This window comes from Amblyraja radiata, chromosome 3 (assembly GCF_010909765.2).
Source record: "Amblyraja radiata isolate CabotCenter1 chromosome 3, sAmbRad1.1.pri, whole genome shotgun sequence".
Taxonomy (NCBI): Eukaryota; Metazoa; Chordata; class Chondrichthyes; order Rajiformes; family Rajidae; genus Amblyraja; species Amblyraja radiata.
In genome coordinates this window covers 12286555-12308370 of record NC_045958.1, presented here as the reverse complement: position 1 = coordinate 12308370, position 21816 = coordinate 12286555, and the positions used below count along the sequence as shown (strand labels likewise).

At 42.5% G+C, this 21816-nt stretch overlaps 1 protein-coding gene across 3 annotated transcripts in view; it reads left to right on the top strand.

Moving 5' to 3' along the window:
* Window positions 1-21816, top strand: part of ell2 (elongation factor for RNA polymerase II 2) — a 92674-nt gene that overhangs the window by 14469 nt on the left and 56389 nt on the right. The window contains exons 1-4 of one of the 3 annotated variants that reach the window (XM_033017304.1): window positions 5378-5382; window positions 8944-8991; window positions 16699-16820; window positions 20905-21068. In XM_033017304.1, the coding sequence (XP_032873195.1) occupies window positions 5380-5382; window positions 8944-8991; window positions 16699-16820; window positions 20905-21068 (337 nt within the window). In that variant the 5' untranslated portion in view covers window positions 5378-5379. Of the gene's footprint in view, window positions 1-5377; window positions 5383-8943; window positions 8992-16698; window positions 16821-20904; window positions 21069-21816 lie in introns of those variants that run through there. The other 2 variants (XM_033017302.1, XM_033017303.1) reach the window with 2 other exon arrangements.

Genomic DNA, 21816 nt, shown 5'->3' with positions numbered 1-21816 from the left:
GCCAGCTGTTTGGCACAGAGCTAAAGAGTAGAGGGGTAAACATTGTCGGGTAACAAGTATGGACTGTTTCTCCTACAGAAGCTACCTAACCTGAGTATTTCTAGTATTTTTTTAATTTTCTCAGTTGTGTGCAATATGTATCTTTGTTTTGCATTGTCCTGAGTTTCTCCAATGAAGGCCCTTTTTGGCTCTCTTTACCTTTTTTTTGACAATGGCGGGGGAATCACTGAGCAGTGTAACTGGAATTTGAGTAAAGGCACAAATGAATTTGAGAATAGAAAAGTTAAAACAAAAAATATACAATGGAAGGAATAGGGGATCCTGAAGTATTGACTTTTGTGAGTATTTATAAGTACTGTGCCATTGCTATAAATGTAATAGTGGTACCATTTTGCTATTGTGTATTATAGCTGCAATGGTATTTTCATGTTCAGTCTAATGTGATATGAGATAGGATGAGGGCATTTTATTTTCAGACGAGACCAAGTGCCGACCCGTTGGGTCTGCTCCCCCAATGCAAGATTCCACCACTCACCCGTTCCCCCAATGCAAGCCGTTTCCCCCAAAGCAATATTGCACCACTCACGCATAGCCCCGAACTGCGCAGGCGCGGCTCTTTTCTCCTCATCCCCCAGCACTCCCTCCCCCTCTTCACCCTCCTTCAATCCCTAGAGAGGGAGAGGGGCAGAGAGGGAGGGGGTAGAGTGGGGGGTGGAGAGGGCGAGGGAGGGGGGTAGAGAAGGTGGGACTGAGAGGGAGGGGGCAACTCCCTCCCCCAACTGCATTGTGACGTCACTCGTTTTTTTTTTAATTAGTGAGTTTTTGGGGCTGTTAAAAAACTTAAAGGATTAATATCATCGAAAATATAGGTGGGAATGTGACGGGAAGATGTTTATTGCCACAATGGGGAAAATGTGAGTAGGATATGTGACAATGGGAAGGCTGTGGCCTAACGTGTGGAAGAAGATAGGAAAAGCAGATTGACACTGTCGGCACAAACACAAACAATAGGAAGAGATTTAGTATTATAGAGATGGGGAGAAGGGAATATGACACTTTGCAGCAGGAAATATTTTGACCTTTTGATTTTCTCATCAGATGAATGGGAAAACAACAAAATGAACTTCTTGGTGTTTTTAGTGACCCTGTAACCCTTGACTAGATAAGGAATTTCATACTTTAATACTGTCAAACAGCCTTTGGCAAAATAAATGTACAAATGATGTGTTTTATTTATCTTCAGAGGGCAGTACTTGCAACAAAGTTATAGATTTGTTTCCCAACCGGCACGTATATGAATGACTCATTGGTTAACAAAATTTACAGATTGATCTTTGTCCGTAAAGACATAGGAAATCTTTCTCTGGTAGGGTTATTGTTTAGGCAAACATGGTGAGTTGTTAACATGATGAATGCAAAGTATTACAAAATACAACGTCAGCGTAACCTTTTGGAGGCTTAATGTAATTTTTTTTCTTGCATAATTTTTGAGGTACAGGTACTTACATAGATGACAAATATAGTCTCAACATAATGTGTCTTTCCTGTTTGGACTGGTGCATGTATGCAAATACATTTTACTTGTCAGGCTGCAAACTGATATTGCAACAGTTGAATAAACAAAAGTAGTCATAGTAAACTAATTTAAGATGGCCAAGTTTACCTCTGTGTAAAATTAATGGGAAAAGTTCTCAGAGGTCAGTGTGATGAGAAAATAAACGCAACCTGTTCTAAATGTTGATTGTGTGTAAAACGTATTGATCTTGTATGTGCAGTCATGACAGCTTGAATGTATGTGGTATAGGTGCTTTTTTTTAGGACTTTTGTGCTTCCGAGCTGCATTAACAAAACAAATAATAAAAGCAACTGTAAACTTGGATATTTATAGTATAAGTTTAAATTTAAATGGCAAGATTGAGACTTAAGTAATTGGAAATTATAGCAGTTAACAAAAATACTTGTTTCAACATTCACTTCTGGCATGCAATGTGCATGGCAGAGAATAACATTTTAGCACTGACAACTGATATTTTCAATGAGACAAATGGATGAATATATAAACTGAATATTATAAGTACATAAAAATGCTTAGATTGTAAAGAGTAGTTCCGAAGAGGCAAGCAGAAATATTACAAATATAATAGGTGAGTTATGAAGAAAGATGTAAGAAACTTTCCTTGATACTTGGAATAGGTTTTACAAGTGACTTCATTAAGATTTGATACACATGCGTGAACCGCCAGGCCTCCAGGACAAAAGGCCACAAATTCAAAAGTAATGAACAGCATGTTTAAAATTGACTCTACTTCAGCTACAAGCATTTGGAACATTGGTCGCGGCTTGGGCTAGGGCCTGCGTCCCCTGCCAGACATCCAAATGGGTCAAAGACATACAATCCATAAGTCCATGCATAGCATCAACCACCTGTTTGCGGAAGCCTTGCCAAACGAATTTGTCCGCAACCAGCGCGGAAGTCGCCCGGATTGAAGGGTGGGCCAGGCCATGGATGGTGTCGTAAATCTGGCGGCGCCAGGCGATGGGAACCACGGGACGAGGTCACCCGGTGGAGACGTCGCAGAGCACCAATGCTCCCGTGGGACCGAATGGAACGTCGGCCAACCGCAGCCCAGGAACGGCTGTTCTGTAGTCCGCCATCCCGTCGGCCGCTCGCTATGCCGCAGCCAACTCCACGTAATCCACACCGTGGTCCACAGCCACCGCAGCTGGGAGGGCCGGGTGGGACAGGGCGTCGGCGACCGTGTTGGACTTCCCGGCCACGAGCCGAAAGTCCGTCATAACCTCCGAGGTGTATGCCAGGCCTGCCCTCCAGGAAGTAGCAAAAGTGCCGGATGGCCAGGTAGAGAGCGAGGAACTCTCGGTCAAATGCACTACAGTTGCGCTCGGGGGGCCTCAGTTGACTGCTGAAAAAGGCCAGCGTCCGTCAATGAGCTGTTCCAAACCCCACCTATGGCTGTACCAGAGGCATCCGCAGTGAGAGCCGTTGGGGCAGTGGCCCGCGGGTGCACCTGCATGGTGGCTCCAGTTGGCGCCGCTTTCGCACCCTCAAACACGGCCTCCGCCTCAGTAGACCACACAAATTCCCGTGGCTTACCGGCAAGGCACTGGAAAAGGGGGCCGCCGCCGGCACGAGACGGTGGTAGAAGTTTACTATACCGAAACTGCCTTTCACAGTTAGCGCAGGTGTGTGGGGTGCTCCTGTTGGGAGCGGCTCGCAACCAGGATGTCATCTGGGTAAATGTAGACCAAGTTCAGTCCCCGACCAACCATGTCCATTAGGCGCTGGAACATCTGAGCGGCGTTCTACAAACCGAAGGACATGCGGAGCTGTTCAAACAGCCCGAATGGGGTGATGGTTGCAGTTTTGGGCACGTCTTCCGGGCGCACAGGGATCTGGTGATAACCACGGACCAGGTTCACCTTGGAGAAAAAGGTTGTGCCCTCCAGATGGGCCAAAAAGTCCTGTATATGTGGGACGGGGTAGTGGTCCGCATGGTCTCCACCCCCCAGATTACTTGGGGACCATGTACAATGGAGATGCCCATGGACCATCGGAGTGCCGCACGATCTCCATGTCCTCCATCTGCTGGAATTCCTCCCTGGCGATGTGCAGCTTGTCAGGCGGGAGCCGGCGTGCCCGGGCGTGTAATGGCGGTCCAGCGATGGGAATATGGTGCCCACCCCGTTCTTGGTGGCCGCTTTGTTGAAACGGGGGCGAGGAGCTCCGGGAACTCGGCGAGGAGGGAGGCATAGCGGTCCTCTACTTCAGCCACTGTGTTGAGCTGCTGGCAGGGTGCCGTTGCGGGCCGCAGGACCGAGGTCCGCCGGTGGAATGAGACGCCCGCCCAGTACGTCCACCATGAGAGAAAAGGCCCGAAGGAAGTCGGCGCCCAGCTGCAACTGGGCGACCGCTGCGACGATAAATGTCCAAACGTGCGGGCGGGAGTCGAAAGAGAGCGATGGGGTCCTCATGCCGTAGGTGCGGATAGTACTGCGGTTGACAGCCGTGAGGACAGGCCCCGCTTACTGGCACGGGTGTCCAGCCCAGTCGAGGGGACGATGCTCATGATGGCCCCGGAGTCCACCAGGAAACGCAGTCCAGAGTGGCGGCCGCGCTCGTAGAGACGATTGTGGCCAATCGTGATAGCCCCACTACTGATCGGCTGAGGCATTTCCCGAACGTCCAGGGGGATCGGGATCGGCATCGGTGGGCAGGAGGTGATAAAGCACTTACTCCGGTCCCCGCCGTGCGGCTGCGGCTCGGCGACGTTTGCGGCGGGCTGGACATCTCTGCGGGGCTGTGGGCAGTATCTGGTCGTGACAGGGGAAATACACAATACATCCTTAACTCTAGTTAATATATACGCACCCAATATAGACAACCCTTCATTCTTCAAAAAGGTCTTTACCCTTATACCTGATATATCTCAAACAAACCTAATAATAGGAGAATTTAACACTGTTTTGGATCCATATCTTGACAGATCATCCATCAAAAAGATCCCAAGAAACAATTCAAGTGAACTCCTAAATACGTTCCTCAAAAATATGAATCTTTGAGATGTATGGCGGATTTAGGACCCTGCTGGTAGAGACTACTCTTTTTACTCCTCAATACATAACTCATACAGTAGAATTGATTACTTCCTGGTAGATACAAAATTAATACCCTTTACAACAAATGTTAAATATCACAATATTGGGATCTCAGATCAGTCCTCTTACTTTTTCGCTGTACTTGGCAAACATGACCTCATCAAATAGAACCTGGAGACTGAACTCGCAGCTACTAACTGAAAAAGAGTTTTGTGAATATTTAAAAACCCAAATTAATATTTATTTTGAAACAAATTATATCCCAGAAACCTCCCCTGCCACATTGTGAGGGGCCTTTAAAGCCTATTTAAGGGGATGTGTAATCTCATTCGAAATTGCAAGAAATAAAAACAATAAAATAAAAATAGAAGAATTAGAAAAACAGATCCAACAATGGGACAGGGATAACGCACTCTCTCCCTCCCCTGATTTACAGAGGAAAATAGCAAATTTGAGATATCAATATAATCAATTACTCTCTGTAAAAATAAGGAAGGAGTTTTTATACACCAAACAAAAATACTTTGAATTCGGAGACAGACCACACAAATTATTGGCATGACAGCTAAGAAAAATGTAGACTGACCAAACAATACATAAAATTAAGAGTAACAATGGAACAGCGTTAACAAAATCCAAAGACTTGATAGATTCCTAGAGTTTTATTCCAACCTATATATACGCCCAGATGCACCGCAAACTCCCCTGTCATGACTGGCTTTCTTAATAAATGCAATCTCCCTAAATTGAGTGAAGAAGAATGCAATGGTCTTAAATTTGTGTTCAAAAAGCCATCGCGTCTCTTAAAACTGGTAAAGCACCAGGCCTAGATGGACTTCCAAGTGAATTATATAAGAAATGTAATGATACTCTGACATCGTGTATATATATATATATATTGGGTAGTGGGGCGCAATCGGACTGCACCCTACCACCAACACTAACTGAAGCAACAATTACGCTGATTCATAAGAAAGGAAAAGATGCCCAAGAAGTAAGTTCATACCGTCTGATCTCACTGCTAAATACAGATGGCAAGCTTTTTGCTAAAATCTTAGCCAATAGATTAAGCCCATTAATAAGTAAATTAATACACAAAATCAAACTGGGTTCATACCTAATAGACAATCCACCATTAACTTGAGATGTCTGTTTAATATCATGTACACAAAAAGAGAAGGAAACAACGACTTGGCTATACTAACGCTTGACGTGGAAAAAGCATTTGACCAGATTGAATGGCCATACTTATTCAAGCACCTCAAGAGATTTAACTTTGGATACAACTTTATGGAATGGATTAAGCTTCTGTAAAAATCCGACAGCACGAACTCTCACAAACTAGACGCTCTCATCCCCCTTTAATTTGTTCAGGGGAACAAGACCAGGCTGCCCCCTATCAGCATTAACATTTGCCCTTGCTATAGAACCTCTTGCTCAGAGTATTCGATTAGATCCCTGTATTCATGGTTACGACACGAAAGAGACTACAAATAAAATATCTTTGTGCGCGGCTGATATTCTCCTGTACATAACGGAACCTCAAACCACTATTCCAGCGTTCCGCTTGGGCAGCTGCACCTTAGCGGCATAAACATTGAATTCACCAATTACCGATAGCCCTTGCTGTCTCCTCCCCTTCTCAGCTCTCCCTCCACCCTCGGGCTCCTCCCCTTCCTTTTTCCTTCTCCCCGTTTCCCCCGCCCTACATCAGTCTGAAGAAGGGTTTTGTCCCGAAACGTTGCCTATTTCCTTTGCTCCATAGATGCTGCTTCACCCGCTGCGTTTCTCTAGCACTCTTGTCTACCCTGGAAAAAATTAACCTGTTTGGTACATTTTCAGGCTACAGTATTAACTGGAATAAAAGTATACTGTTGCCAGTTCATACCATTCCCTCAGATACATTGGAGAATTTTCCTTTCAGAGTAACAACAGATAAATTTACTTATCTAGGGATTGAGGTTACAAAGCGTTACTCTTCCCTTCTACAGACCAATTTCCTTCCATTATTAGAAAACCTAAAAAGCAAAATCCAATTCTGGAAATCTCTTCCAATTTCCTTACTCGGAAGAGTGAATACCATTAAAATGATCTTCTTACCCCAGCTACTATATCTAATTCAAAACATTCCTATTTCTCTTACAAAAGCCTTTTTTTTAGAGATTCGATTGAAATATGGGAGGAAAGCCTCAAACTTATACATAGGTGCTCAAACAATGTTAGACACTGCCTCGTACAGTTCAAAATGATACAGAAATTATAGACTTCACTACTCCAAGACAAACATACACAGTATATATCCAAATGTTTCTCCTACTTGTGATAAATGTCACTCCTCAGATGCTAATCTTTTTCATAACTTTATATCATTCCCCAAACTCCTTTCTGGTGTGATATATTAGACATATTAAGAATGTCTTAAATATATCTCAGACATTCTTAACATTCCATTAAACCCAGAGCCCTTATTAATCATCTTTGGGGTATCTGAAACCTCAAGGCAACTCACAACTGCTGAACGACAATTCCTCTCCTACTGTCTCATTACGGCAAAGAAATTACTGCTCATGGGGGAAAAAAAACAACTCCCAATTCCAGAATGTGGCTTCATGATTTGACCAGGACATTACATTTAGAAAGAATAAGATATGTTCTAAAGGATAGAGTCAACCAATTTAATAAAATCTGGCAACCATTTATATAATTTCTTGCACAGAGGAATATTGACACATTATACTTATGTATTTATTTTTAATTGTATTATTTAACCCCCCCCCCCCCATTATTTATTTATTTATTTGTTTAGAGGTGTTTTTATAAACTTGCCCGCCCATATTGTTTGTATAATACTCAAATGTTCTGTTTTGATATGTACATTTGGAAAAAATGAGCTTGGATATGGCAACATAACCTGTACCCATTTTTTGGTGGCTCAATAAAATTTATTTAATAGAAAAAATGTATTTAGCACCGTGACATTTTCTGTATATGTTTGCCGGTACGTTTTTCAACTTTCCAGCTGATCTATATCCTGTTGTAACCTCGGACAATTTTTTGCTATCCATGTCACCACCAACTTTTATGCCATCTGCAAACTTGCTCATTTAACTTGCTACAATCCCTTCCAAATTATTATTATGTATCACAAACCCCGTGCCTCGTACCACCAAGCCAATTTTGGATCCAATTGACCACTTTTGATCTCTGATACTTTAACCTCAGGACGGGGAACAGCCTCCAATGCAGATTCTCATCAAATGCCTTGCTGATTGATTGTTGTCTGTGGTACCTCTCCTGATTTACTGCTTCCTTGTAACCTGCACATGTGTATCACGCATGGATAAGCAATGCTGCTATAATAAAAACTGCAAATACTTAGCATGTAAGGGAGCGTTTGTGGATTGAGAATCTGCTTGTTTGATGACCTTGCATCAAGTTAATTCTGATGAAGCTTCATTTTGAAATTCTATACTTCTACATCCATAAATGTTGTCTGATTATAATCTTGCAGTAGTTTGATTTATTTGCTGTTTCCAGCTCCCATGGATTGTTTTGCTTTGTGCCAATTTTCAGAGTTGAATATGTCATTGGGCTTGGTTGTGTTGGGCTTTATATATGTACGATGGGTATTTGGGTAAAGTACAGCAAGGGTCATGGCATTTTCATACCTTATACCCAGTAAAAAGTTGATGCTTTGGTGGGAATATCTGTTGAAGGTTTACTTTCTCGTTTATGGATTAGAAGCAATATTGTTCTTTGGGCACCAGGCAATTCAGCACTGCATGATGCAGGTAAGAATTTATGGTCTTTGCAGAGAGCTGGTGCTTACTAAATTTTGGGGTAGTAAAAATTAGTAATGAACACGTGTTTCGTAATGAATAAAATGTCACTGTTGTGCAAAGATAGGATTGCAAAAGATGCTTTTGTCAACTGGATAATTTGTTCAGTTTCAGATCTAGTACTCTTGTCTCCTTCCAAAAATATTATTTTTGCCTGTACTGATTCTCGTATGCACAACCCTGCTGTCATAATATAGTTTGGTGTTAACTTTTGCCTTTTACTCTTTATATTGACAATATTAATTGTGTAACTAGAAATACATAGAAATGCAAATTGTGATTATAATATGTGAACTTAACTGCAATTACTTAGAAAATATCTTTTAAGTTGAACTTTAAATAATTAACTGTTTGCGAAAGCAAAATGTAGATGCATGAAATATGAAAATAACGCAAATACTCAATACTCAGATTGGGCAGCATTACTGAGTTTTTGTATTTTCTCTTTTAGTTTAATTGAAACTAATTATGATTTTTTTTTCTCCCCCAGAATTCCTCTATCTCTCAACCAACAATACAATTCCAAGGACTTCAAGGGGTAAGGAGAACTTATAATTTTGAGAAACCAACCTTTTTATTTAAAAAAAAAAACATTTTTCTTGTAGTTCGTGTTCAGTTCTGGAATGAGATATTAATGTCAAAAAATTGAGTCCAGTGAAGTGTTGTGGGTGGTTTGCTCCCGATGACGAGAGCAGGGCAGTATACACTGTCAGCACTGACTTCAGCAAGGCCTTTGATAAGATCTTACATGGTAGGTTGTCCAAAAGGGTGATCAATGAGGATTAGCTAGCCAAATGGATACAAAATTGGCTTGGTGGAAGGAGGCAGAGGTTGCAAGTGAGAGTTTTTTCAGATTGGAGGCTGCTGTGCCACAGGGAGGGGTGCTCGATGCTCATGTATATCAGTAATTTTAATGAATGTAGGTAGCCCGATTGGTTAGTTTGTGGATGACACCATAATTGGTGGTGTGCTGGTGAGAGTAGGTTGGCAGGTAACGGTCAACTCCAGATACTGATTGTTGAACACACCAAGTTAACCCAAAACCTCTTGTTTCAATTTAAATCAAGTCTATTTCATGCGCAGTGTTAGAGTCGGGGTCAAAGAAATACAATCCATAAGTTCATGCATAGCATCAAACATCAATTTTTGTAACAACCCTACCATAGCCCATTTTATCCTTCCTACATAACTACTCCAAATAATTATTGTAAATTACTCCAGATCCATACACCAGTGGCTAATGAATCTAACAATCCACCACACATTTTGGATTGTGGGAAGAAACCCATGCATTCACAGAAAATATGTACATTCGATACAGCACACTGGAGGTCAAGATTGAACCCAGGACACTGGGGGAATTCCACTAGCTCTGTCCTCTGTTGCTCTTGGATCTTGAATCTAAATCCAAGTGGCAATATGTTTTATTTAATCTAAAATCTGAGAATATTACTTTTATTTTAAAAGCGCGTCTCTGTTCTCCCCAGGGTTTGTCACCACAGTCAAACTAATTCTTGCAAAAGGGCACAGGACTTTTTTTTGAGCAGGGAAAATGTGAGACCATGCTGCTGCACACTTTTCCTTTTGGGGAAACAATCCTAGCTTCAATCTTTTCCATAATGCACGTCTTTCATTCCTGGAATTAACCTGCAAATTATCTGCTCTGAACCCCTGGCATGGATGCCAGAATTGGATGCAGTAGTCCATTTGTGCCTGAACTGCTCGAATACTGTAAAGTTGCACTACAGGTGCACAACCTTTTATCCGAAATTCCGGAAACCGAAAAGCTCCGAAAACCGTACATTTTTTCCAGGATGTCGTCTGCACACCAAAGCTCGCGTTTGGCACCAAACTTGACCCGAAACGACCCACGGTCAACCCAGGTCTGTACTACTGTAGTGGCTGCCTCCTCCCCGGAGACCGGGGAGACACTTAAACATCTGTAAATCATTGCTTAAATGTTAGTCAGTTAGTTTGGAGGGCTTTTATGTGAAGGGGGGGGGGGGGGGGGGGGTGAAGGGAGAAACTTTAATTCTTAATCCCCTACCTGGTCGGAGAGGCGGGGAGCGGGCAATGCCTTACCGGGTCGCCGTGCAGTAAGCTCCGGAGAGCTGTGGGCGCCGACTCCCAACATCGCGGAGCTGGGGCTGCGGGCGTCCGGCCGCGGGAGGCGCCGGTTGTAGCTCCGACCCCGGAAACTCTACCCCTGGCTGTGCAGCGCTCCAAATCCAGCGCCGCCTGCGGCCGGACACCCGCAGCCCCAGCTCCGCGATGTTGGGTGTCGGCGGTCACAGCGCTCAGGAGCTTACCGCACGGCGACCCGGTAAGGCATTGCCCTGCTCCCCGCTGGTATCCCAGCGCTGTGGCCGCCGACTCCCAACATCGCGGAGCTGGGGCTGCGGGCGTCCGACTGCGGGCCGCGCTGGATTTGGAGCGCCGCGCAGCCAGGGGTAGAGTTCGCCTGGGTCGGAGCTCCAACCGGCGCCGCTCACGGCCAGACGCCCGCAGCCCCAGCTCCGCGATGTTGGGAGTCGGCGGCCACAGCGCTCCGGAGCTTACTGCACGGCGACCCGGTAAGGCATTGCCCGCTCCCCGCCTCTGCGACCAGGTAGGGGACTAAGAATTAAAGTTTACCCCTTCACCTCCCCCCCCCACCACATAAAATCCCTCCAAACTAACTGACTAACATTTAAGCAATGATTTACAATGATTCCCTGGTCTCCGGGGAGGAGGCAGCCGCTCCAGACTTTTCAAGCCGCCTACCTAATCTACGCTAAAAATCTTCCATTCCGAAATCCGAAAAATTCCGAAATCCGAGAAGTGTCTGGTCCCAAGGCTTTCGGATAAAAGGTTGTGACCCTGTATTTCGTTTTTGTGCTCCTTTCCTCAATCTTATAAATCTCATGACAATTTTTTTTTTTTTTTTTCTCAACCAGCCCTTCAAAGATTTATGTACTTAATCACTTGGTTAAATCTGGTCCACCTTCATTCTTTATAAGATTTACCCATTGTATTATATTTCCTTCCTCATTTTCCTTATCAAAATGTATAATTTTGCATCTTCTTTCCATTAAATTTCATCTGCCTTCTCCTTCATATGTCCCTGTCGCTTTTAAGTTCAGCACAGTCGTCTTTTCAGTTCAAAGTGTACTCAAATTTTGCACTCTGCAAATTTTACCTATTACCTCTTTTCTTTCCAGAGTTAAGAACTTTGACTAAGGCACCAGTAGTAATGTGCCATGTGGTCTTGTTGCCCTTGGATCAGTAGAATGTATTGAAGGTTTGGTTGATGGTAGCCTGAAACTTGAATATGAAATGTTCTTAAATTTACATTTGCAACTTAGAAAATATACCTTGCATCTCAGTAAATGGCATTATTGGCTAGTATCACTGTTTACTGCCAACAGTGTGAGGGGAATAAGATTACTCTTGTACAATTTATGATGACCATTTAAGAAATTGATTATTCTGTGATAATTCTGATAAATCATCCTATTTTCTGTGTGGAAGCCTTATTTTGCTCTAGATCTGTTTAAATCTCAATTATCATGGGTATATTCTTAAAACCTAGATGCCTATAAAACCATAGCTGTTGCCGTTTGTTATGAATGTTATTACAAATCTTCTGTTTTAAATGACTAGCAAAATTTGGTATTCAGTTTTCGGGAAGACACTTTTATCTGAAACATTACTTACAAATGCTGTAGATTTTCCCTTGGTGAATTCTGCAAGTTGTAAATGGAGGATATTGCGCCATTCTTTTTGCTCCATCCATTCTTTTCCGATTGCTTCCATAAGGAGTCCATTGGAGGGGTCTTGGACTGCTGTCTGAACTATTCGTTTAGTATTGTTTAGAGATACAGCGCAGAAACAGGCCCTTCGGCCCACCGGGTCCACGCCAACCAGCGATCCCCGCACATTAACACTATCCTACACACACTAGGTAAAAAAATTTTTTTTTACATTTAGCAAGCCAATTAACCTACATACCTGTACGTCTTTGGAGACAAGACACACTGACCAACCATTTAAAGTTAGCACAAGTATAGAATCTAGTTTTTGAGTTCTTGATCACCTAGTGGCTAGAGGCTAAAGGACCAACTGAAGAAAAAGAAAATTGGCCATCAAGAATGTATTGCTGCAAATGGATTGTAGTATTATATTTTGGAGGAAAAGACCCAAAGCTTCATGGAGAAAGTGAAATTATTTCTTTCATCGGGTAGCAAGGAGTTCCAATTTATTGTGCTTTTACAATATTTTTAATTGCAATAGCTTTTGTTCAAACTTAATATCATTGGCCACGTAAACGGAACTTTCTAAAAGGTTGATTGGCGTAGATGCATGCATTAATGTATTCACATCGTCATGTTACAAAATGCTTGTAGGTAATTTGATTTGAGCTTAATATGGCAGAACCACAGCTCTATTTACCAGTTGCACTTGGTAAAATATTCAATGTTCCCTTGATGCATTTTAAATATCCAGCCATCTCATTTGTAGCTTCCCATTTGAATCTTAATTTGTATCATTTATTTTAAGCCACTTGATTCCACTTGCGAGTGGCGTAGCTAATGGAGCTACTGCCTCTTTGTGCCAGTGATGTACATTCAATCCTGACCTCTGCTGTGTATGTGGAATTTGTACATTCTCACTTTGAATACTGGCATTTCCTTTAGATGATCTAGTTTCCCCTCTCATAGCAAAGTTGAGCAGCCTTCTCGGTTAAGTGTCCACCATAACTTGTAGGGAAGTGGTAGACAATTTGGGAGAGCTGATGGAAAGTTGGAAAGGGGATTGAATGAAATGGAATTAGTGTAAAATGCTACTGGATGGTCAGTGTTGATTCAGTTGGCTGAAGGGCATGTTTCCATATTTTGACTCCTGCATACTGTTCCTGTAACTTGTACTATTTTGGTTATTAGGGTGAACTTTAAGTTTGCAGGAGGTTTAAAACCTATTGAAATGTATTGTGGACCAATACTGATCTGCTTTACCCCTTTTACTGATGCTTGGTTGGCAGCAATGTATCATCTCCGTCTAACACTGCATTCTTTCTCGACTGCTGCAGTGTCTTTGTGCCATCTGAAACTGAAGGGCAGAAATTCCCTACAACTACATTCTGGAAAGACTAGTGGCACTCACCCAGAATTTATTGGTAGTGATTAAGTGATAGTGCTTTACAATGATTGGGAATGTAGTTTCCTGCAATAACCTTGTGATCTGCCGTAGTAAGAATTCACCCTTTTTTGATACTGTCTCAAGAGTTCAAAGGAGTCCTTGGTACTTTGCAGGCTGCATTGCCTACCAGCCGACTGAGCAGTGAGTCCCATTAAATAAAAACCAGAAGAAAATTATCATTTTAATCATATAAAGTACCAAGTAAAGTTCAGACACACACTGGATTAAAGTAGAATCTTAAATATCATGAACTTTAATTTTAATATTACTCCATTGCAATTTATGGTTAGTTTTTTTTGAGGTATACAATTTGTGAAGCAGTAATTATAACCTAGTGCAGACATGAGACTGCAGATGCTGGAATCTGGAGCCAAAGCAAACTGCTGAAGGAACTCGAGCAGCATCTGTGGAGCCAAGGGATGGTCGATGTTTTGGGTCATGATCTTGTAGTAGGACATAGCCAAGTGACTCATTTTTAAAATCGTGTATAATTAGGTGTCTATTTTCTTTGTGTTTTACTATGATACCACATTACCAAAATTTGTGTAATTTCAAACAATTTAAGTTTGTTTGTATTGGACCAATGCAAATGAGCATTTTTTTGGCGATGTGCCAAATTAATGGCTTAATTTCAGGATCTTCACATGTGAAGCTTAATTTTAAAATATTAGATGTATAGTATTTTTACGATTATTGCTATGTAATCTGGGCCATGATCTTTGATTTCCACCATAATCTCTTCCCTAGTCACTGATTAGTTCATCAACTAATGGGGTTGAGCCAAACTTTTAGAAACCTCAGCGTTACTTAGTTGGTCATTGCATTTAGTTTACTTTATAGGTACAGTGTGGAAACAGGCCCTTTGGCCTATCGAGTCCACGCTGCCCAACAATCGAGTCCATGCTGTACACTAGTCAATGCTACAAACTAGGGACTATATACAGACGCTAATTCACCCACATACCTGCGCTGTAAGGCAGCAACTCTGCTGCTGCACCACTGTGGCGCTAGAGTCTGGATGTCCATAACATAATAAAAACATACATGTTCCTGTATAAAAGGCACTCAAATATGGACATTATGAACAGTAAAAAATTCAAATTTTCCAAGTGTTTCCACCTTTTAGCTTATTGGTGGGTAGTGGTTAGTAGTGGCACTGAGCAAATCAGCTTTTGTGGAGTGGGAGAATGTTCTGTATATTTCTTCTTGGAGCTGGTGTGGTGTCTGTGGCAAAGACTCCTGATTTTCTTGCATACGTGGCAACCACTTTGTAATTGAGATACCTGGAAGCTTGTAACTTACTGCCTTCAAAACCTGGAATATTTTCAGGAAATACCATGAATTGTTTATTTAACTTGCAATATGTTTCAGTGGAACTAAGATTGATATTCAAAATGTCATTTAATGGCCAATCTTAGAAAATTACAAATATAGTTGTATTATGATTTGATAAGAGAAATGGATGAAGTCACTGGGCATGCAATTCTAATAATATTATTGTGGAAAATGGATGAATACTTTAAAATTTGTAAAATGGGAAGATAAAAATCAGAATGGATAGCAATTGATAATCCTTTGGTTTAGTTAAAGCGAATTGGTTATTTGCCAAAATAATTTGTGTTGTAGGTGACAATGCGGTACTTCAACTTGGTTAAAACATTCATAGTCTTGCGTATTAGAAAGGCGCTATATAAATCCCATCCATTATTATTATTATTATTATAGTTTATGGAGACAGGGCCAGTTATCAATGGAAGTTTGACCAAGTTTGAATAATACTCCAAGTTAGAAAAAAGAAGCAAACATAACCAACAGCTAGCAGCTGCAAAAATGGACACTGACAGCAACAGTGTGTGAAAGCAAAAAATATGTATTGAGCTTCTTTTTGGCTGAGTTTACCAGGGCTGATTGTGTCCATTACAGAAGCCCTCCACATGCTTGCAAAAAGAGCCAGCAAAGGAAGGTAGCAAATGGGCCAAGAAATGGATACTGGTGAGATGTCCCAAAGTAAATTACAGTTGGTGATTAGCAATCTGAGCTAGAGGATTGCTTGTGCAGTAATTAACAATTTTTTGTGCCAATAAGAATACTCTCAACAAGTAGATCAGAGTAAGGATAATATATTTGGACGGTATAAGCAACATTCACTGGGGTAGACGAAAATGCTGGAGAAACTCAGCGGGTGAGGCAGCATCTGTGGAGCGAAGGAAATGGGCAAAGTTTCGGGCCGAAACCCTTCTTCAGACTTGGGGATTTGTGACTGGTGTGCCGTTATGCAACTTCTCGGGTAAGGGAAAACGCACTGAGAATTTAATTTGCATTTGGTTCAGATGGCACAGATAGTAATGCTGCAGATGTAACTGCGTTAGAGAAAAACTCTATGTCCTTAAACTGTTTAGTTACCAAATGGCCTGTGTTGTTGATCATATTGGATGCGTTACTGGAAGTTTCTAAAATTTGAAAGATCCTGTGAGAAAAGTCACCAGGCACAGAATTGCCGTCAACCTGATACAGGATGACTAAAACACATTATGACGGAATCGCAAGCATTGGGGATATTGTAGATAGGGAAAGTCAGAGGGGATGACTTTGCAACTTTGAAATGGGTAATATCTAAGGAGCGATATGGAATTCAGGAGTAACGAGTGTCAGAGTCACAAAGTCGGAGACCCTTAAGAAACAACCAAAGTTGATATTCTAATTGTGTTTATTATCTAATAATTAAAATACAATGTATAATTGTAGCTATAGTCAACATTGACAAGTGTTTTAGCCTATGTCAATGCTGGGAATAAAAGTATTACAGTGACTCTAATCTGATATTCATTTGACTGGCAACCCTGATGGACCAACACCTGGTTCATATATTTGTTTCGAGTGTGAGTTGGGGTTCCAGTGTGTATGTGCTTGGAACAGAGGGCTTGGAATTCAATTTTTGAGCAAATAGTTGTAATATTTGGTTCCATTGCTCTTCAGGCATTATGTAGGAATAGTGTATTAATTCATCCAAGGAAAGTCTGTTTCACATCAAAAATGCTAATGTAAATTTGTTTTCCTTTCTCCATAGTTGATAAAGATTCCAAGAACAGATAACCATAATGAAGGACGAAATTTTGATTTTTATGTATCCAATGTTGGAAAAGATAACCCTCAGGGAAGCTTTGAATGTGTTCAGCAGTATGTCTCCAGGTATTCTAAACTAGCTTTTTCATATAGCATATTGAATGACTGTGGAATGAAATTTGTTTCATTTTAACACTATTTTTCATTCCATCCCTTAAATCCCTCTTAAATGCAATGTCCTAGTCATCTCGTAGCATTCAAATGTTGGATCATCCTTTATTTGAAGATATCATTTATTTTTCCATTAGACAGATATCATGGTCTGTATTTTGATTTGACTGTTCTAAATGGTAGGGATTTACAGGCTTTGGGATGAATCTTGCAGGCTTCTTAGTTATTTCATTTCAAGAGCCTCAACTTGCTCATCTGATCTAATTTTCTTACATCTAGCATTCTTAACAATTTTTTCTTTTGCAAAATAATAGCTATGCCTAACTTAAGTGTTCAGCCAAATTTGCTTCAAATTTAATCAAAGCAAAAGCAATTAAAAAAAATTTACGAGAATTATCCCAGGGATGATTAGGTTAACATATGATGAGTGTTTAAAGGCACTGGTCCTGTACTTGTTGGAGTTTAGAAGAATGAGTAGTGGGCCTCATTAAAACTTATCAAATAGTGAAAGGCCAGGATAGAGTGAATGTGGAGAGGATGTTCCACGAGTGGGAGAGTCTAGGACCAGAGGCCACAGCTGCAGAACAAAAGGGCATACGTTTAGAAAGGAGATGAGGAGGAATTTCTTTTGTCAGAGGGTGGTGAATCTGCAATTCATTACCACAGGCAGCTGAGGAGGCCAAGTCAATGGATATTTTAAGAGATTGACAGATTCTTGATCAGTAAGGGTTATGCGGAGAAGGCAGGAGAATGGGGTTTAGAGGGAAAGATAGATCAGCCATGATTGAATGGGCCGAGTGGCCTAATTATACTCCAGGAACATGAACTTGACAAGCACAGACATTCTGAATAATGCACAAACAGTTGCCTTTCAGTTAATTATCATTTTAGCTGAGAATGATGCAACAGTAAAGGGCCTGGCCCACTTGGGCGACATTTGCGCGTCATTTATACGATGGCCTAAAAATAGGTTAGCACGTCGTGACGCGTGGTGACGCATGCGGTGATGCGCGGTAACGTACGGTGCTTCCTTGTCGCCCCAGGATTTTGGAATGGTCAAAATCCTGGGGCAACATTATGGTGTCTCATCATGTCATACGCCCTGTCACACGCTGGCATATGCTGTCCTGTGGGTGATGCCAGGTTGGGGTTGGGGACCACAGATGGGGTGTAAAATATTCTTCCTTCAATGCATGGATTTTAAACATTAATATATTAAAAATTAAAACAATAAAATCAATTTGTTCCATTTTATTTATGAATGTATTGATCCGCTTCCAGATCCGATCACTGTCTCTTTTCTCAGGGATGTATTCAGTGAGTGTAGACTGAACTCCCCTCTCCCCTCTTTTCCCCCCCCCCTCCCCCCTCCCGCCACCATCCCTCCTCCCTCCTTCTCCACTCCCTCTACCCTTCTTCCCTCTCCTCTCCCCCCCCCTTCTTCCCTTCCCCACTCTTCCTCCCTTCTCCCCGCTCCACTCTTCTCCCCTTTATCCACTACCTCCTCTCCTCACATCCCCTTCTCCCCCTCTCCCTCCCTTCTCCCATTCTCCACCTGACCAGCGATCCCCGCACACTATCCTACGGACAATTTATACAAAGCTGTGCGCCTTTGGAGTGCGGGAGGAAACCCTAACCCTAGTCGTAGCCCTAACCCTAGCTCCTGCCTGCTCCTCATGGGAACTAAACTGTTGGTCACAGGTTGTTAGTGGGATTTAGCTGTCACAGGCTGGGTCCACAAATGGGGGGCATCCCCCTCTCCTCCCTTCTTGGTTCTTGGTTTCTTGGTCCTCCAAAATATTCCAAATGGAATTTAAACTGGAGGTGGTGAAGGGAGGGCTTCTCCCCGCTCCACTCTTCTCCCCCTTATCCACTACCCCCTTCCCCTCACATCCCCTTCTCTCCCTCTCCCTCCCTTCTCCCATTCTCCCCCCACCCCCCACTTTCCCCAACGCCCCCCATTTGTGGACACAGCCTGTGACAGCTAGATCCCACTAATAATTCTGCACAAAGGCCACATCATCTGTTTTAGTAACATTGACTATGGGATAAATGCAGACTTTGGGAACACCCCCCATCCGCCCCCTCGCCTTGCTTCAAAATGGGTGGTGGGTATTTAGACTCAGTGGCCGGAGCAGGTGGGTGGTGAGTGTGGGAGTACATTGACAACATTGCCTGTACCCAGTTGAAAAGCCCGCTGCCTCTGGGGGTTTGGAGAGACCATTGGAAGAGAGTATGCCTCTGGGACAACTCGTGGTCAACAGTTTAGTTCCCTTGAAGAGCAGGCAGAACATTGGAGGTTCGAGTCCAACCCCTGGGGCCCCTGTGTGACATTTAGTTCAGCGATACAGTGCCCTTCGGCCCACCGAGTCGGCACCGACCAGCGATCCCCCGCACACTACCCCACACAGGCTAGGGGCAATTTATGCTTATACAAAACTATCAACCTAGAGTTAGGGTTAGGCATTAGGGCTCGGGCTGGGGTTAGCAAAGGCGCACAGGTTTGTGTAAACTGTCCCTAGCTTGTGTGGGTTAGTGTGCGGGGGATCGCTGGTCGCAGGCTGGGTCCACAAATGGGGGGGGGGCGTGGAGAATGGGAGGGGGTAGTGGATAAGGGGGAGAAGAGTAGAGCGGGGAGAAGGGATGATGAGGTGAGGGGAGAACGAGGGATGGGGGCGGGAGGGGGGACGAGGAGACAGGAGTTCAGTCTACACTCATTGAATCTATTCCTGGTGATCGGATCTGGAAGTGGACCAATACATCTATAAATAAAATGGAACGACTCGGACATCTTTTCACTTGCACAATTGATTTTATTGTATTAAATGTAATATATTAATGTTTAAAATCCATGCATTGAAGGAAGAATATTTTACAGCCTCAACCCTAACTGGGCATCACCCGCATGACAGCATACATCAGCGTGTATGATGTGCAACTCGACGGTTTTACGGGCGTCAGTCACTGACGCTCCGCAGTCGCCCAAATGTCACCCGTGGGACAGGCCCATAAAACTAATTTATTTTGCCTCTGGAGTCTGGATTGGTGAAATTAGTTATTTTTTTCTGTTCGTGAAGTCCTCCACATATTTGTTAAGTGGATAGAAACCATACATTTTAGGACATTTTATACAAATTAGAACTAACCTATTGCGTTTTATTGAAGCTACAAGTCTGATTGCATTCAGAGAAATAGGGCTGCACAGCACCAGCAGACTCTTTGGGGAACTCAGTGGGAAATCTACCTAGTAGAACAGTGCAGGTCTCGCTGAAACTAACATCTGAGGCACAGATGCAGGTAGACATCAATTATTGTGACAGAAAGATCTGCCCAATTAAACATTTTTTTCCCCCCCATTCATTAATATTGACACAGTAATGTTAATAAATAAGGAATAATATGTCCTGACAGATTTGTGTTGTCATTAATTCACATTAAAGAACTTTGATTCTTTAAGTTATTATGCACATGCCTCAGGGGTAGGATCTATTAACTCTCCCTAATGAGTAACTTTCTAGGCCAAGTCGGGGTCAACCACATTACCATGGTCTTAGAATGACAAGCAAGGCATTGTAGCAGATTTCCTTCTCTGGACCTTTGACGTACTTGAGGGATAATCTCTCTGCTGGTTTTGTGGTTGGTGTTTCTCTGTCGTATTAAATTAGATAACAATTTAAATGTCCCATCTTCTACTGTGGAATTTGTGAATATAAGCCTCTGGATTACTCATCAAGTGGAAAGATGGTCACACAATTAAATTGCTAGGCTGCAAAATGATGTTATCCACTCCTCCAGATGGATGCATCTGAAAGTGTATTGGCAGTGTATCTGCCATTCCATTAGTTAACACATTTAAAAATGCACAATAATCTAATTGTAGGAAATGCAATAAAAAGCACAGGTCAGTATATGTAATTCAGCATAAACTGTCAGAAATTATGTTCAAAAATAGCTTTGCATTTCATCAGCTTTGAACCATTTAAGCCTAACTGCAGCTTCTACCATGTTTAATTTAACATTCCAAATTCTCTGTCTGTAGTGATGGTGTTGCAGAACTGGATTGCTCTGGGAGCATACAGGATAAAATTACAATATGTGCAACAAATGATTCTTATCTGAACACTCGAGAACGCATGACTCAAGCAGAGGAGGAAACCCGTAGTCGAAGTACCAAAGTTATTAAACCTGGTGGGAGATATGTAGGTAAGAGTAAATTTAACTTTTTCATTGAACAGAACTTTTTGAGATAATGTAGGATCACCGTAGGCCCCTTGATCCTGTTCTACCATTGAGTGTGATCATGAAAGCTCTGTCTTATCTGTATGAGCGAGCTTCGGTATTCCGAAAAACAAAAGGAATCATGGGATTTGTCAACGGTCATACGCCAAAAAGAAAAAGCTGACGAAGCGCTGGCTGTATAAACTGTGTATAAATTCTTATCTTTATTCATAATTTATGTGTAAAAATATATTTAATCTGAGGAACGGGGCTGCCAGATAGTGGGAGAGCGGGGTATAACAGCGAGAGAGGGGGTAGATGCACATGGGAGACAGGGAAGAGACATTCTCGGCTGCTGCGTGCACACAGACCTGCGTCTCATCCGCAGCCAGGATTGAACCCGGGTCCCCGGCGCCTCAAGCGCTGCCAGACGACCGGAGACATCCGGGGCAACCCTGGATCGACAGAACACTGGACCGGAGCAATGGCAGACCCCAGGCCCACAGCCAGCGCGAAGATGAAACTCCAACTCCCGAGGAACCCACTCCCCGACGGTCTGGGGACTGCCAACTTTGGGAAAGTGAGGCAGAAGAGTAGACTATGCAGAGCATTGACAAACAATGTGAAATGTTCCAAGATCTTCTTGGTAATAGACCTGTACATTATGAATTGAATTGAAATTATTTGTCATTCATAAATGAATGAAAGGAAATTAATGTTATCCCTAATAACT